The 16,834-nt window shown below is 36.6% G+C and overlaps 3 protein-coding genes across 7 annotated transcripts; all 3 read left to right on the top strand.

Moving 5' to 3' along the window:
• Nucleotides 1–269: 269 nt before the first annotated feature.
• On the top strand, nucleotides 270–7,241 carry LOC135626168 (kinetochore protein NUF2 homolog). Of its 2 annotated transcripts, XM_065131275.1 has the most exons (11): nucleotides 271–477; nucleotides 557–775; nucleotides 856–946; nucleotides 1,050–1,229; nucleotides 2,490–2,579; nucleotides 3,531–3,638; nucleotides 4,752–4,805; nucleotides 5,858–5,972; nucleotides 6,109–6,266; nucleotides 6,791–6,886; nucleotides 6,988–7,241. In XM_065131275.1, exons 1-11 carry the CDS (start codon nucleotides 317–319, stop codon nucleotides 7,075–7,077), a joined length of 1,362 nt encoding a protein of 453 aa, XP_064987347.1. In that variant the 5' UTR covers nucleotides 271–316; the 3' UTR covers nucleotides 7,078–7,241. The 2 variants fall into 2 exon arrangements, with proteins under 2 accessions (XP_064987348.1, XP_064987347.1); XM_065131276.1 differs by lacking the exons at nucleotides 6,791–6,886; nucleotides 6,988–7,241 and adding an exon at nucleotides 6,339–6,783 and having other exon boundaries at nucleotides 270–477.
• A 912-nt stretch (nucleotides 7,242–8,153) lies between these two features.
• LOC103970716 (RPM1-interacting protein 4) lies at nucleotides 8,154–12,160 on the top strand. Of its 3 annotated transcripts, none has more exons than XM_018820058.2 (5): nucleotides 8,154–8,349; nucleotides 8,462–8,566; nucleotides 10,276–10,662; nucleotides 10,754–10,939; nucleotides 11,872–12,160. In XM_018820058.2, the coding sequence occupies exons 2-5, from the start codon at nucleotides 8,561–8,563 to the stop codon at nucleotides 11,899–11,901; spliced, it is 609 nt and encodes a 202-aa protein (XP_018675603.1). In that variant the 5' UTR covers nucleotides 8,154–8,349; nucleotides 8,462–8,560; the 3' UTR covers nucleotides 11,902–12,160. The 3 variants fall into 3 exon arrangements, with proteins under 3 accessions (XP_018675603.1, XP_064987358.1, XP_018675602.1); XM_065131286.1 differs by having other exon boundaries at nucleotides 8,154–8,376; XM_018820057.2 differs by having other exon boundaries at nucleotides 8,155–8,372.
• A 1,827-nt stretch (nucleotides 12,161–13,987) lies between these two features.
• LOC135626173 (uncharacterized) lies at nucleotides 13,988–16,834 on the top strand. 2 transcript variants are annotated; one of them, XM_065131284.1, is made up of 5 exons: nucleotides 13,988–14,269; nucleotides 15,023–15,193; nucleotides 15,534–15,623; nucleotides 16,257–16,415; nucleotides 16,514–16,834. In XM_065131284.1, exons 1-5 carry the CDS (start codon nucleotides 14,090–14,092, stop codon nucleotides 16,571–16,573), a joined length of 660 nt encoding a protein of 219 aa, XP_064987356.1. In that variant the 5' UTR covers nucleotides 13,988–14,089; the 3' UTR covers nucleotides 16,574–16,834. The 2 variants fall into 2 exon arrangements, with proteins under 2 accessions (XP_064987356.1, XP_064987357.1); XM_065131285.1 differs by having other exon boundaries at nucleotides 13,991–14,269; nucleotides 16,296–16,415.

The raw sequence follows: 16,834 nt of genomic DNA, 5'->3' as shown, positions 1-16,834 counted from the left end.
AAAATTGATGTATAACTCCTTATGGACAAAGGTTCTGCAGATTGTGGCCCAGCGCTTGCACATTGAGTTTTCTTTTATTTTCTCAAATTGATTTATAATTGATGATGTTTATTTGAACCAAACCTTATTCATAGTAAGAATGATAGTACCTAAATTGTTGTTAAATTTATCTGTTACCTCAAATATTTTGTGCAAGTCAACATGAAATAGTCAGCGGATGAAATAATTATGCAATCTTTTAGCTTCTAACACTGATAGCATCTTCTAATAGGTCTCATTGCAATCGGGCGGGAAAAGCAAACGGGGGGGGGAGGAGATGTCGAGCTTCTCGTTCCCGGAGCGCCCGGCGGCGGAGATCATCGGCGCTCTCGCCCAGGTGGGCATCGCCGCCTTGAAGCCGGAGGACCTCGCCAATCCCTCCGCCGACCTCGTGTGCACCCTCTACTCCAACTTCCTCGCCTTCGCCGACCCCCTCGGGTAAAACCCCGTCTGTCTGCCCCCTGCCCTTTTACCCTAACCCTAACTCCTGATCTCTTGTTCCCCCCTCGCTTCGCAGCGAAGAATCGGATATACAGATCGCTTTCAGTGCTCTCGAGCATCTGGATAACCCCGACCACCATGTGGACGCCATCCGGACCTTCAATCTGTACCGCAAGATCAAGGGCATGCTCGGCTCCATCCGGTTCGGCAGCTTTAATCTTCGCGATCTCATCAAGCCTGATACCAAGCGCACCCTTCAGATCCTTAGCACCATCGTCAACTTCATATATTACAGGTGAGAATCCTACCGAATGAACCGTGAAAAGTATCCGGCCTTTGGATGTTGAATGGTTTATCTCTCCGTGGGATCCTTAGGGAGGAGAAGCTGAACATGCTGCAGCCTATTGTCGATCAATTCCCGGCATATGAGGAACGAAGGGCAGATCTCGAAGCAAAGATCGCTGAGGTCTTTTCTTCTTCCTTTGCATCCACTTTAATTTGGCTATGATAGTCATATTTGGTATAATGGGTCGAGTGATAATGATCAGCTTGTTACTTGAATGTTGCAGGTTAACAAGCTGATTTTGGACCATGAAGTTGCACGACAGATGGAAGAGCCGGCAGTTCAGCAGTTGGATGCAGAGGTCAAGGATCTGCGACAGACTATTCAGAATTATAACAAGCAGCAGATGTCATTGAAGACGATGGCCAAAGCACTCAAAGAGAAGACTGATGCTATTAATGACAAGGTTGTTTTTCCATTCCCTGCATTCCAGATTTCCGACTAAGTCAGTGGATTAATATTGTATAATATGTGTTTTTATAACTTGATGCATGCCTTAACAAATGTAATATGCACCTTTGCCTGAGTGGATGTTGGCAAAATTCTCCACAAGTTAAACGTAATTATAAGCTTGTCCGTTGTGTCCTCTAAGATGTACCACCCGAATGCTTAGCGATGCATGGCCTTTAATGTACAAAATGTGGCTAAATAATGTTCCAGTCATGTGGAATTTTGGGTAGCTAAATATGCACAACTCTATCCCCACATGTGGAAAGGATATTTACAACGTAAAACTTTCTGAAGAAGATTGCAACTATCAACATTTCTGATATGTAAGTTTTGTTCAAGTTCAGATTTTGCAGAAAAGGACATGATGGTGTTTCTTTTGCTGGACTCATTCGATGGATTTGTACCCAGCGATGCCAATACTGCTGCGAGTCAGTTGGAGGTTTTTCAATATTTTAGGTCGTTAACATCTCGATGATCATGTCATGAAAATTTATAAGGAGGTCTTCAAGTAAATGTCATCCATTTGTCATCAGCAAAAAGGTTATATGTTGTTGCTCACTCCAAAATCCAAACCCAATTGAGCATTCATTGTCAAAGGACTGCTTGTATATGCACTGGGGCCCTAGAAATTCAAATTAAAATCAGTCTTGCGGAAAAAAAGGTAAATCTAAAAACATATTACACAAACTAACAGTGTTGCCTGCGCATAATTATATTGTTTCACTTTCACTTTTCAAACATCTGCAAACAGTATACACTTACCTTGATATCTGGCACGCATAATTTTCTATCTTTCAAGGATTTTATTCTTTTGGTCTCGCAAATACATCATCATTCGATTTTGGAGTCATTTTTAGATCTCAATTGTTTACTGAAATGGCATTGCTGCTGCTGCTTTGTTAGCTTATTTTTGGCTCACCGAGTGGCCTTTGGATAATCAAATTTCATGATATGTTTCGTAACTGGATGAAATCAAGAAATAACCCCTTATGTTCGAAATTATAGAAGATCTCCTTTAAGATCAAACAATTCCATCGAATTGAGTATGACAGTATGTGTGATAGCATCTACTATACCAGGAATATCAATGAACCCAATTCTTGCAATTGCTCAGGATGCCCTCTTTTAGCTTCTAACACTGAGAATTGATACACTTTGTTATGGCTTGCATATGATGATAAAATGTATAGTTTGATTGTTAACTTTTATCTTGCAGATCTCTCAAGCTGATTTTGAGTTAGTGAAGAATGCCCAAGAAAACTCCAAGTTGTCATCTAAAATTGTTCAGTCCCCTGACAAGCTACAGGTTCAATATTCAGGAACCACTTTCTTGTGTAGAATTTATCTTTTTGTGAAATTGAAAAAAATTGATATGGTTCTATGTACACATAGATGTAACGATCATGTAAATTGAATGTTTCTTACTATGAAGTTGCAACTCAGAACTATGGAATAAGAAAGAAAATAAAGTATGTTTTCAATCATACTAAAAATGATTTTTTGAATGACTAGTGGAACCTCAGGTATTTTAGTTGCTAATAATTTATAAGCCTTAATGATAGAGAAATATTATTTACTATATTACAAACCAAATCGATTTATCTAACATCTCAGATTGCCATGAAGATAAATTCTTTGGATTTCTATGATCACATACACTTACAAAGAGTTAAGAATGATATTTTGATACAAAATGCAAGTCTGAAGTTTCTTAAGACTTGGAAGTTTCAAGGCAGCATGTATACTTCGTGGTTTTTTGCGTTAATAACTTTATCTTGAATTTCCCAAAATAATATTGATGTATAACTCCTTATGGACAAAGGTTCTGCAGATTGTGGCCCAGCGCTTGCACATTGAGTTTTCTTTTATTTTCTCAAATTTGATTTATAATTGATGATGTTTATTTGAACCAAACATTATTCATAGTAAGAATGATAGTAACTAAATTGTTGTTAAATTTATCTGTTTCCTCAAATATTTTGTGCAAGTCAACATGAAATAGTCAGCGGATGAAATAATTATGCAATCAGATCAATCAGTGCTGTGCTATTGATAGCATGAAATTTTGTATCGTGCATGTCACATGAATTTGCTGAATGTTTTATTTGCTTATTAATGGCTTTACTTCATAATAATGGCCTTATATCTATTTAATTTTACTTCCGCTGGCAATCTGGAGTAAGAATCCAGTATTTTAGATAGTTGTCTTTCGTGTAATAATATCAAGTAACTCTTGATATCTAATTTTTTTCCAAAGAGGGCACTTGAAGAGAAAAAGTCGTATCGAACTGAGGTGAAGAACTCTGAAAGGTCAGCCATGCAGAGCGTTCAAGAGAAAACTTCCACTTTGGAGGTGTACTCAAAGGTATGTAACTTTTTGTTTCTTTTAGCAAATATGTATTACCTCTATGATTATATACCTCAAACAAAACTTTCATGATCTTTTTAATCTAAGTTCCTGATGGTGAATTTTCTACTCCTTGATGCTTATAGTTTTCTAGTCACATGAGTACATGTTGCTCTTCACTTCCTATGAAGGAACATGTGCATGCATGAGGGTTTGGGAGTCCTTGACTTTTGAACATCAACGGAAGTATAGAACACTAATTCATTGGGCTTTAACTGTGGACCAGTGTCTACCTCAGGAGCAGTAGAGGTGTGAGGAAGCAAAGAAGATAGAGTGACAGCCAAGAAATATCTGAGCTTGGATGAACAGGCATCGGAATTTATAGCAAGAATTCTGTCCGAGTTGAAAAATCTTGACATAATGATAGCAGGACTTTTCTTCCAACTTGGAAATTATTGTTTTAACCAAGAAAATAGTTCTTTAGTTTATTTTGAGCTTTAGCGTAGAAGGCATGTTTGACTACAGGACTTCGTGGCTCCGGTGCTTTTTCAAAACAAGTTTTGAAATATTACTAACTATATGCTGTTAGGCTCCTGCAACAGGAAATATCCCTTGGATGCTAAGTTTGACACTCAGATTTATTCACTTTTGTAATCCATTTCTGTCCTCAGGTTTGCCCCTTACTTTCCTCTTAACTTTTTCTTGATGCTTCTCTATTTATAATAGACCATCTTCACAATTCTATTAAAATATTACTTTAATTTATTCTATTACCTTTTATTATATTACATTTTAAAGTGAAATCAGGAGAGGTACCATATCTTTGGAGATCAACTGATGAACAATCATTTCAAGAACTGAAGCGTTATCTTAATAAAATAAAATTCTCTAAATGATGCTAATGATATTGACTTAATGGTTCAAGGATAACAGGCATTAACACTGAGCACATGGGAGATCATGTAGCAATGTTTTTCCATAGAATATAAAGGCTTTCAAACTTCTACTGTCTTTAATCCTCGCAATTAGGGAAGCTGATTTGTCTCTAGAGAGATGCATTTCATACACTCAATATGTTTTTTCTTTATAAATGACTTCATTTACTGATTTATGCAATATTTTGTTTTGTAGGTACATGATAAATTGACCAAGCACCTATCTCGAATGCAGGCTATACAAGAACAAGTATGGTTATCTTTGGCTCATAAACATGAACTGTGTTCTTTATTGTTTTATTTTTAAATAGGAGCACCTTGCATGATAGACCTTGTCCAAATATTCACTTACAGTGGTTTTTTGTGGATCTTATACTTATTGTTGGCACTGCATTAATATTCATGTTAATATAGGTCTCTATTGAAAATTGAAATATCAATATATTGATAACATGTAGTTGTTGTATATGATTAAAAAATATATATGTGATGGAGTTGTCACAAGGATTAAGACAACAAGAGCATCTAACGATTTCCCTGTCATATCGCCAGTGTGTCAACAATCAACTTTAAGTCCTTTTTGCGCTTAAAATGGATGAACTTATCAGACACATTTAAGAAGAACTTTCTAGTTGTATTTGGTTTTGGTGGTGACCACTTTGTGAGATTGACTCTAAACTTGATCTGTGAAAATAAGAAATTAAGGCATCTAAACTAAAGTATGGGAGGACTGAAAGTGTTAACTGCAACTTGAGCAATGCAAAGAGAAGTGTCAAAGGCATAACTACAAGGAGTTACCCAAAGCAAAAGCTTTTGGTATATGGATCTGCAAACAACACCAACGAGTCTTAATATCTGGGATCTATTATTCACTGGAAAGGGTGATCTGAAGAATATATTGCTTATGGACTTAGATGGGATGGTTTAGGTGGAGAGGAACATATGTAATATTTTGTGACTATCTTGTAAGATGATCCATTGGGTTCATCTGTTGGACCTAGGACAATAAATTTGGCTCTGGTAATGACCCTACTTGCACTAGCTTGTTCACCTCACCCAAATTTGCATGATAGTTTGGAATCATCAGATCAGTGAAATATGGATCTCATTGAGAGCTAGCTAACTGGAGAAATTAAAAGGTTCATGTATCTCAATATGCAAGAACATATTTGTTTAATTTTACTTGGCAACAGATGCTGTTAAGCAGAGTGTATTTGAGCACTTGAATAACTTTTTTTTGTTTTTTTGTAGATTTGGCATACAATTTGTATCTTATTTTTTCTTGTCACTGGTATTCGCCAGGTAAATTCTGCTAAAACTCTTGAGAAGGATGTCAAAGCTTTGAAAGTTAAGTTGAGTGACGAAGGGGTTTCTATCATGGCTGTCGAAGCAAAATTGATTGAGAAGCAAGGGAAAGGTAGTTCTTTGGAATTTTTTTATTACCATCTATGTATGACTTTACACATTGTCAATTACTGAATTGTAGTGGACAAAAGTTGAAGTTTCGTTTTCTTAAAATAGTTTTTTTTTTAATGTTGTAAAATGAATGTCAGCTAAACAAGCTGAGGAGCTGATCAAGGCTGCGGAAACAGAGAGGGATGCCAGACATGCAGATGAAACTCAGAAGCTTAATACTGTGAACGCAGAGATGGAATGGAAGCTGCAATGCCTGGAGCCCAGGGAAAGGAAAGCTGAAGCTATGGTTACAAAGGTATATACTCTTTGATTCCTTGTGAAAAGATTTAAAGTTGTTTAAACTGATTTAGCATGTTTAACACCTCAGTCTGGAGTAATAGCATTATTTGTCCGACATCTTTGTCGGTACTATTTTTCCGATACGCGTATCGGTCCCTTTGAAGTTGCTAATGCTGATTCGGACAAATCTTTTCCAATTTTGGACCTGGCACTTCTGGGTGAGTGTTGATACAACCAAGACCAACAACTTAACCTCTAGTGTTTGATCTGCTTGCTTGTGCTTCAGGTGGCATGACCCTATAAGCAAAGTTGTTAGGGTGTGCGAGGTTGTGTTGTTATTTATAGCATTGGTCTTTCTGGACAACCACATGCTTCCCTCTCAGCATTGTTTCTCCAGTAAAATAAGCACTTTCCAATCTCTTGTTCCGAGCATTGTCGAAAGCATTAAAGGACTTTGTTAATGAGTTGTCATCTTGCATATGTAAGCTTGTGAAGACTATGTTTACCTCTTAACACCATGATCTCTGAGTTATATGAAAGGGTGCTAGCTTGCGCTCAGAATCTGACTTGCTAAGAGAAACTGGAAAGTCAAGACGACAACAACTTCATGCCAAATTTGAAGAAATTTTAGAGGAGGTATATTTCAATTTGCTACAATAATCATTCAGAGAAGGAAATTTATGTGCTGGTAGTAACAATAATGGATTAAAATGTTCTGAATTTTTCTGGTGATGCAGTTTCACAACTATTCTAAGATGAATTCCATCCTACAAAGGTTTGAGGTGGCAGCGAAGAAGGAAGACTTGGGGCCTGCAAGCACTGAATGAATAGCCACCAAGGGTGCCGTCCATCTCTATGATCATGTCAATCTATGTGATGTTCTTTGGTTGCCTTTTCTTGAACTACCAATTATGGACTTCTATGTATTATATCATATTTCGGAATGTAATTAGTTAGGCATCAATCAGTATTAGTGCAACTCTATTGTACTCAGACTCCTTTCCTCATGCATCTGAGATATCTGTTCTGAGTTCAAGAAATGTTACTTTTCTTTTCCTAAATTATCTTGAATTTAGGTTTAAATATGTGTATAAAATATTATAATATTTATGATCATTTACAGTATATTTGGTTCAGTGATTAAGAACATCATCACTGTATTAAAAAAAATATTGTAGCGAGAATGAGAGATAATTTTCTTTTTTTCTACCAAGGTCATTTTGATCTTTTTCTTATAGAGAGAATGAGGTCTATTTAGTAAAAATACAGAAATGAGAGACAAATTTCTTTTCTCTACTAAGGGCATTTTGATCTTTTTATAGAGAGAATGGGGTCTATTTAGTAACTACAGAAATAAGAAACGTGATCTAAGAAAAATCTATTTTTTTAAGAAAAAATCCAAAATAAAATATAAATGAACAATAATTATGTACTTTATTCAGATGTTTTCATCCTAGAATATCAATTTATTTCAAATTTAAGTTAATATTTTTTTCAATATTATTTTAATCAAAATTGATGAAACATCATAAAAAGAAACTCAGATTAAATTTGCAAGTTATGAACTACGTAACCTAGAAAAAACATTTCTCTGTAAGATTTTAAATCAAAAGATCTCAAGAAAAAAAACAATATAATTTCACCTGACAAAATTCTTACATCAAGAAAAACAAATAATACTTTCATACACTAATTTTTTAATAAAAAAAGATAAACGAATATGATGGAGAACTATCAAATTCTTTTCTTTACCGACTAAGCTAACACGATTATAATACCAAATGATCCTAAATTTTCATTTTTATGCAGGTTTTTTTTTCTCGTGTTCTTTCTTACCACCGCATATATCCCAAAAAGACCAACTATGACTACTTGATCGAAGGGAATCGTCAGCACGGTGATCAAAGATTCAATCTTTGATCACTGGGTTTTTAGGCACAAACACCGCCCTATTTAAGATGTCGTCACTTCAGTAAAGCATCACGCAGCGGCGGCAGTCCGCGAACTGTTCCTGTAGTACAAGTAGGACGAAGCCGGTACCCGTATCGTCAAACAAGTCTGCTGCCTATCGAGTCAATTCCTTCCGCCTGTCTTCGCCTGTCGGTCAACCTTCCGCTCCTTCGTAGGCAGTTCAATCGTTGAACTTTGTGGATCTCGGTTGGCCTCTCCTCCAATTTGCTTCCCCAAAGATATTTTTTTGATCTTGTTCAGGGTAATCCGTCCCCCGGGGTTCCAAGTGTGGTGGAAAGGAGGTGCCTTCTGCCCCTTTGAGGAACTCTTGGCCTCCTGCTGCGATCGCGAGGCGTGGAGATGGCGGTGAGTTCTTTTGGGTTCATGCTGTACGCCGATTCTCCATGATTGTTTGCTTTGTCCTGCCACTTCGGGCCATAGCGAGTAAGAAAGCTGCGATCTTGGAGGGTTTTGGAATCGTTCTGTTGTTGCGTTCCTTTTCTTTTCTGTGTGATTCTTCGTCTTTGCAGTACTTCTTTGTTGTGTTTTTTTATGTGTTACTCTTCAATTTTTTATTTCTATGTTAGTATTTCGAGAAGCCTATTGAAGATTTTATTTTTTGGAGTATAATTGGGTTTTGATGCTGGGGTGAGACTGATGAAGTTTTGATTTTTGGTCTAATTATCATAATATCATCCTTTTCTTTTATTTGTCATGATGGTTTTTGCCGAGAGCTTTGCAAAGATTACTACCTCATAACTCATGGGTATTCCTAACTGAAATGGATCAGATATCAGTCTTTGTAGTGACTGTACTGATCGAATTGAAGCATAAGAGGGTTCAAGTTGTTTGGACTGGTCCGATCCTAATTTGGAATGCTGTCACTTTTGAATGCTTCTTTAGCAGTAACATCGGTCCCTGTTTACTTAAATAGCTATCTGTTGTTACTTGGATTTCATCATTTGCCATGGCTTTTAAGGTAAGAATTTAGGGAATTGTGATGTTGCTTGTGTTGATTTCAGTGCTTGTTTAAGTTGATTGTTCTTCTCTTCTTCCCCTGAAAAGTTTCAAGTGGATGACAATTCTAATTTTTTATGTGGTATTGAGATGAGGCATGCTGCACTTTCATGTGCATCATGTGGGATCTAGACAGCAATAATTGGAGGAATGCATTTAGAATTTTGTTGCCTAATTAACATCTGATCTCATCAATGCTGCTACTAAATGAGTATCACATATTTGATCTCTGCAATTTGGTTTGCTGCCAGTTAAGTTGTAACTTTCGTCAATAGCTTCTTTATGTTAGTTTCGTTAGTTGGATGTTAGTGAATTAGGAGGAAGTTTTAATACTTAGAAGTCATTTTCTTGTGCCTGCTCATTCATTCCATTTTTATGAACCAAAACCTTTTCAACAATAAGTGCTAGAGAGCTTTTATGAGCCTTATATGATTAGATGTCCTTTTCAGACACATTGACAAACTATGACAAGAAAAGCTCCATTGGTTCACCAATGAACTTGACATGATTGTTATTGCTTTGGTGTCTACTTTGTAAAAGGCTATAAAAAAGAAAAAGTTGTACATCGATTCCTTGTCCATCCATCATAATGGTGTATAAAAGGAAAATACCCTGATTCTGTTTTCTTTACTGTCTAAACTATTTGATAGGCTAATGTAGATTACCTGGGAGTGGCATTCTTTACGCAGATGAGCAGCTTCAACACATAGGCCAAATGCATTTTTGTACCCCTTGTAAAACAGCCGAAATCAACTATTTATTTTTTCTGTTTTTAATCTTCTTGGATGTCCTTTCTAGTTTCATGGGAGATTTGTTTGTTCACTTAGACAATAGCTTGCTTTGTTCCTCTGATGGGTAAATTTCTTTCAAATGTTAATCGTGTTTAATAATTGTTTTTGTTGATATTGTCTGTCAAATCTTGTCTTCTATTGACACTTTTATATATGAAATGAACGATTAAAATGAGTGGATCGAGATGAAAACCTCTGTAAGGGTTCTGAGATTTTGTTCTTGTAAATTCACAACCTTTTGTTTTGTTTTGTTTTGTTTCATTGTAGCAACATGCCCAACTTCCTGAAGCAGTAAGTGCAAACTTGGAGGCTCCAAATCCCAAGGATGAGCCACATGCAAGCAGAGAAGATGATCTCCGCCAACCGATAGAATCACATTTACCTCATATTGCTATTGCACATAAGCCAACCACAGAATCCCCTCTTCATAGGCATGGGTATCAACCAAATTCCAGTGAACATAGAAGGGCTGGTAGAACAAGTGGTGAATCTGACAATAGCATGGAGCGCTCTCCACTTCACCCCCATTATCATGTGAAAGCTGCAACTAGAGGTGGTGTATCTTCCAAGGGTTCATCAGTGAGTAGCCATGCACTTGCTTCAAATGTTGCAGGTAGATCGAGACCGAGGACCGGTGGTCGAGGTGATGAAACTGTGAGTCTTTTCTTCTAATAATCAGTTTTTTTTGTATAAAAGACCTGCATGCAATCATGTACAGAAAAGCTGTGGTATTGTTTCCTGACAGCCTGATAAAGGGTCATCTGTGCCAAAGTTTGGTGAGTGGGATGAAAGTAATCCTTCATCAGCTGATGGTTTCACTGGCATATTTAACAAAGTGAGGGAGGAAAAAAAGAGTGGATCAGCAAAAGCTACCATGATAACAAATGATACAATCTATGTCAATGACCAAGATGGCAGTGGTGGGTCCTTGGTAAGCTGCCTATGCTTGTTCGTATGATAGAATAATTAGAGCTAAAACCTAAATTGGAAGGCTCACTAAGTGTAACCCTGGTGAAGCTCATAAGTAAACTTCATTTCTTAACTTTTTTGTTTTATTTAGTCTTAAATGAGGCTCTTAAAGATTACCAGTTTCTTATTCGTAATACTTGCTGTTGTAATTTGACTCGCATGCAATAAAACTAAAGGTGCTTGACACTTCCTTTTTTCTTTTTTTATTGTTTTCTTTTTGTGAATTTCATGTCCATGTATAACTTTTAAGAAATGGAAACATTGCTTTTGCTTAACGCATACTGGTTTTTTGGTTGATACAGTTTTACTTCAATTGCCCTTTATCAACATACTAAAAACACCAATATCATCTCTGTGACTATCAAACTGCTGCTTTTTAAGATCTCGTAAAGTGATTATTCCAAGACAGTAGAATTAGGTTTTTATCATGAATTACCTTGTAAACAATAAATTTGTCAATGTCGTTCATGGCAAAAGAAATTTACTAGCAACTACGGAAATGGAAGCATCTGTTTTCTTCATGAATATGCCAAGCAAAAATACTTTTTAATTACTGCACATGGGGTACATAAATGTCAGACATTTTCTAATTTCAAAAAAGTCTTTTTATATAAATTGCTTTTAGGGACAACGTACACAGCCAACAGCTTATACATTTCTCTCCATTTGAAACAAACTACTATTTGAAATAGAGCAGTAACAGCAACAGCGGCAATAACATTGTAATATCCCAACTATTTGAAATAGAGTGATACCAATTTTAGCAAAGTTTCCATAATACAACTTTATCTGTGACCTATTACATTTTATTTACTCTAATTGCAACTATGGACTTCATATTTGAAATAAAACAATCTGATCTAGTTTTACTTTGCTTTCTTCTGTCTTTCACAGAGCTGTTGCTTTGGCTGGTGCAAAAAATAACTAGTATTACAAGAAGATTCAGAGCTTCGATCCTGTAAATATCCTCAAAGAAGAGTCATGATATTTGCATCTGTTTGGAACTGCATGTTCCTCTGTGCTAGCGTGTGTAAGTACTGTATTGCATCGATGAACATGTTCTTTTCAATTTGTTGAATCTTATATTTCTTGTTGCAATACTGTAAACGAGCATATTTTATCTTCTTCTGGTGTGATTTAAATGTCTTGTATTGTCAAATGCCTCTCAAAAAAATTTTCTTTACGTGCTTGGGTATCGTAGTTCTGTATATAAGCATGTTCCATTTTTTTTTTAAGATTTTGAGTGTAAATAAGTCTGAAACTTTGAGGCCTTTTCAGCTTCCTAGGCTCCAACATCTTCCATGCACAATTGCTCGAGTTCTTGGCAGGTGTGCATTCATTAACTCACATCATTCTAGGTTTCGTAGGATGCCTCAGATTGCCTGTGGCTTGTATCAAGTTTTGAACTCTTGCACAGTGCATCATGAACCTCTTGCTTTATCTTTCCCTGGTGTTGGCTGCAGATATAAGGTTTAGTCTTTAGGTTGTTCTCAGTACAGCAACTATAAGAAACCTCATGATCTAATATGCATAAGATAGGTGTAAGATATGCATTTAGTTGTTTATTATTCATTAGGAAGCAAGATTAGGGCTAAGCATATTGAGATTAGTGTCCACATCTCCAAATTATATTCGAGTAGAAACTAATCCTTTATATAATGCTATGTCACCCAATTACAACCATTGCCCCTTAGATCCGAGCCAATAAGAAATTAAACAAGTTCCTCCTTCATCGGTTAGCATGATAATTCCCCTCTCTGAATGCATGAGACACCTTATATTCCATAAAAGATGATAGTATCGCTAATTACATGTCGAATGATACCTGGGTGGATTTTTCTTATTATATGTAAGGTGTACCGAAACCTGAGCATCAGTTAGGACATGGATCTGTTGAATTCCTTTCCTTTTTCACTCTCTTCAAGCCTTCCTATATTGCACCTTCATTATAAATAATTAAGTCTGTTGTTTGTGAATCTGCATTCAGTGACTGAAATAAACTCATCATTGTCCCTTGGAATAATCCCACTAAGTTGTTCCTGCACTGAACATTCACTGTGTGCCTGAAACAAGAACATTCTCACAGAATGGCTGAACATGTCATAGAGGAATAGCAGACACTACACCCCATCTTGAATCACTCAACACCATAGAAAGCCATGGCACAATCTTTAGCATCACAGTGATTCAAGAACTGGTAAGTCTTTATCTTGGTCATGGGAATTGAACTGAAGAGAAATCAAATCATCCAAGAAACCTAACAATCAAATGATGAACATACTTAGCAGCCTGCTCTGTTCAGCGAGCAGGACACAGTTACCACTGCCTTGTGAAGGGGAAGAGCTTGGAAGAGCCTTCACCAATGTATCAACCAGCATCTTCAGGAACAGAACTGTGTTCTTTCTTCTCTCTCTGTTGTAGCAGTAGGACAGCTACAGATCTGCATCAACAGCAGTAGCTCCTTGAGAGAAACAAGAGAGAGGTGCAGTTGCTTTGGTGTGCCAAATGTTGGAGAAGAATAAGATATGATTGGATGAGGTTTTCTTCACAGTTGAGAATGTTCGACTTTGCACAGAGATAAGTGACTCATTTGGGAACTACCCAACTACTGAATCAAATCATTTGTCGGATTTCAATGAAAGGAAATATTTATTTTATTTAAAATATTTTTTTAGTAAAAAATAATAAAAATTTACTGGCCATAAAACATGATGACGTCATACTGTGATAGTTTGTTTACGATGAAAGATGAGAAATATGATCTGTCTTAATGTTAATCATGTAAATATTTTTTTTTATAATATGTTGAATTTAATTTCTTTTAAAATTAATTTTTTTTATTTATTATATTAAATAATATACAAAATATTTTTAATCTACCATATTGAACTCGTATATATTGAGGTTATATATATATATATATATATATATATATATATATATAGGGGTAAAACCGTTATTTTAAAAAATGTAGGAGGATGGATATGTAAAAAGGGTCATGTTGTTCGGATTATGTTTGGGCTTTTGAACTGCCGACGCTGCCGTCGCGTGGAGCGGGCTATCGTCGGCGAATTGACATCGCGGACGTGGGCGACCAGATCGAGCTGCGGGAATGGCGGAGGGGCACAGGCTGTGGGGGCACCTGCCGCTGCTGGTCCAGTCGAGCTCTAAGGAGTCGGTGGAGTACATACTGCAGGCGCTGTGGCGGACTCGGAAGACCGGTCTCGACGCCGCCGACCGCGCCATCATCCGCGACATGCTCCATCTGCCCTCCGACTCCGACCTGGACCCTGTAAGCTTCGCAAAAACCTTTTTTGTCTTCTTTAGGGTTTAAACCCCCCGCAATTTTGGCTACATTGTTTTGGAACTCTTCGCAGCGTAAACCCTAATCACATTTGATCTCTAACATGATATGGTCTGAGCTAATTATATTAGCCTGAGGCAAAGAAGTCTCCGTAATTTCGGATTTCCAATCGTTCGAGATTGGGTCACCAGGGGCTGCGTTATCATGTTCATCAACTCAACTGTAGCAGTTGGTTCTCATCAATTGCTTGTTACATAATTAAGTACATACATGAACAAGGATTTCCCTAATTAAACGGTTTCCGTCAGCTTATAACTTGAAAGATTCAGTCCTGTGGGAAGTGGTATTTTGCTGTCTGTTTTGGAGACTATCGGTCGACACACATAAATTGTCTAAGTGCATAACATGCATGCTTACCTTTGTTCACTAAACATCCTCTCATTGAAGATTATTGTCCGATATTATGGCATTTCCTCATGAAACTGATGTTTATCGCAAGAGATGTTAGTTGGTAGGGATGAACTTCATGTGTAAAATTGCAGAAAATCATATGTCAATCTACCGCTGCTCTGTAAGTCTTAAAAATGCTAGCAACACGCAACAGCTCAGTGAGAATGTTTTCTTGTGTGAGAACTTCATGTCTTACATGTATTTCCTTTTAGACTAAAAGACAAATGAAATCCTTATTCTATCATCAACACATTAGTGTGGTATATTAGTGGATTTACTTTCCCTTTGCAGCTTTTGGTATGTCTTCGTATGTTAATTCGAAGGTGTGTCTATGAAAACATATCAAAGGATGAGATACAGAAGTTGTTTCCACCAGAAGTCCTACCTGAATTACAAAGATTACTCACCCTGCTCCTGCAGAAGTTTCAACGAGAATGGCACGAAGATGTACTCAAAGATCAGGTCAATCTTTTTCTTCAATCTACATAGGATCTATGTTTCCCTTTGCAGCATATAAGGGATGGTTATGCAGTTATTTTTTACCTTTTTTTCTGTAGCATGTAGAGCATTATATTCTTGCTTCAGATATAGTCAAGAGATTTGTAGTGATAGACAATCCTTCCATTTGCTCTTTAGTTGAGAAGCATCAATTTTTTTGCTATGTCAACAAGCAACTGTAATGAACTCCATATTGACAAAATAAGTGCTGCTTTTCCTTTGAACACCACTTTCTATTTGCAAATCATATAGAAAAATTGTAGGCCAACTTATGTCTTAATAAATTTTCTTTTCTGTTCTTCAGGTTTCTTTGCCTCGCCTGAAGGCAATGACATGTAATGTGGTAAATCAAAATCAAGATTCTGTGGAGCATGTTGCTGTTATGAATCTGAAGGTACAACCAATTAAGTTTTTTTTTCTTATTCTATGACATACAGTATCCCTGATAACGTTGTCCAATTTGTTTTATTTTCAATCAATTGATTAAAACTGAAGGCAGAAAACAGGGCACACTGTAGATGTTTTCACTGTTATTTAATCAATGATGTCAATCCGAATAATTATCTTCTGAAGCCAATGAGAAAAGGCTATGCTAGTGTTACTCCTCTTGTTCTCAGCCTGAAGCTCATATTTTCTATTGTTTACCTAGCCTTCAGTATTCGGAACTAGATATAGGTTTAGTTTATGTCTGCACAAAACTAGAGAAAATGAGAAGTTCTTGGCTGAGAATAATTTATATAATAGCCACCTCTGCACAATCAGATGAAATAAACAGCGATTGAGATGCCCATCTAGATCAATTTTTTGCTCCTGAGGTTTTGCAATAGAAATGAGTAATATAGCATAGTTATTCAATTGTTTATAATATGTTGTACTACACCCATTTGTTCATTTCTACCATGTCTGTAATAATGCTTTACTAGATCCACTGGAAATGAAAGCTTGTGCTCCTGTACATACCACTGATTTCAATCTTATTGGCTGTTAAATGCCAAGAAATTGTGGTTCTCACTATAGAAAAAACCAGATAAATTATGCTAATACTTTCGGAGTGGATATCTTGCAGCTCCAAGGTGATACACAGTCTTCATCAGGTGAAACACAGGTTAAATTCCAATTGGCAAGAGATACCCTCGAGACGATGTTGAAGTCTATGTACTTCATAAGAGATCAAATGTCCAGTGGGGTAAGCTAAAATTTTACCTTGCAATCAATAGATAACTCATGCACGAACAGTCTCATTTTTTTTTATGCATTCACATGTTTAATGATTTGCTTCTCCAGGATGCTACCTCTAATGGACCTGGGCAAGAACAGGGAGCAGCCGAAACAGCCTTAACATAAAATCTTGGGATGCCTCGCCTATGTATTATAGTTTTCTTTCTTTGCTCAACACTGACATAATATTTTGTGTTCTTATTCTTCTCAATCCTGTGACTCTGGAATTTTGAAGCTACTTAGCAACCCTTTTGTTTCCCAACTAAACTCATCCAACTGTATGTATATGTGTGTAGCATGGGGGCAAATACTGTCAATTAGGTTTCATTTTCAGAATGTGTTTAGATCATTTTCAATTTATTCTAGAAGCAAAACATCTTATTCTTT

Source organism: Musa acuminata, chromosome BXJ2-11, assembly GCF_036884655.1.
Source record: "Musa acuminata AAA Group cultivar baxijiao chromosome BXJ2-11, Cavendish_Baxijiao_AAA, whole genome shotgun sequence".
NCBI lineage: Eukaryota > Viridiplantae > Streptophyta > Magnoliopsida > Zingiberales > Musaceae > Musa > Musa acuminata.
This window is presented reverse-complemented; position numbering and strand designations above follow the sequence as displayed.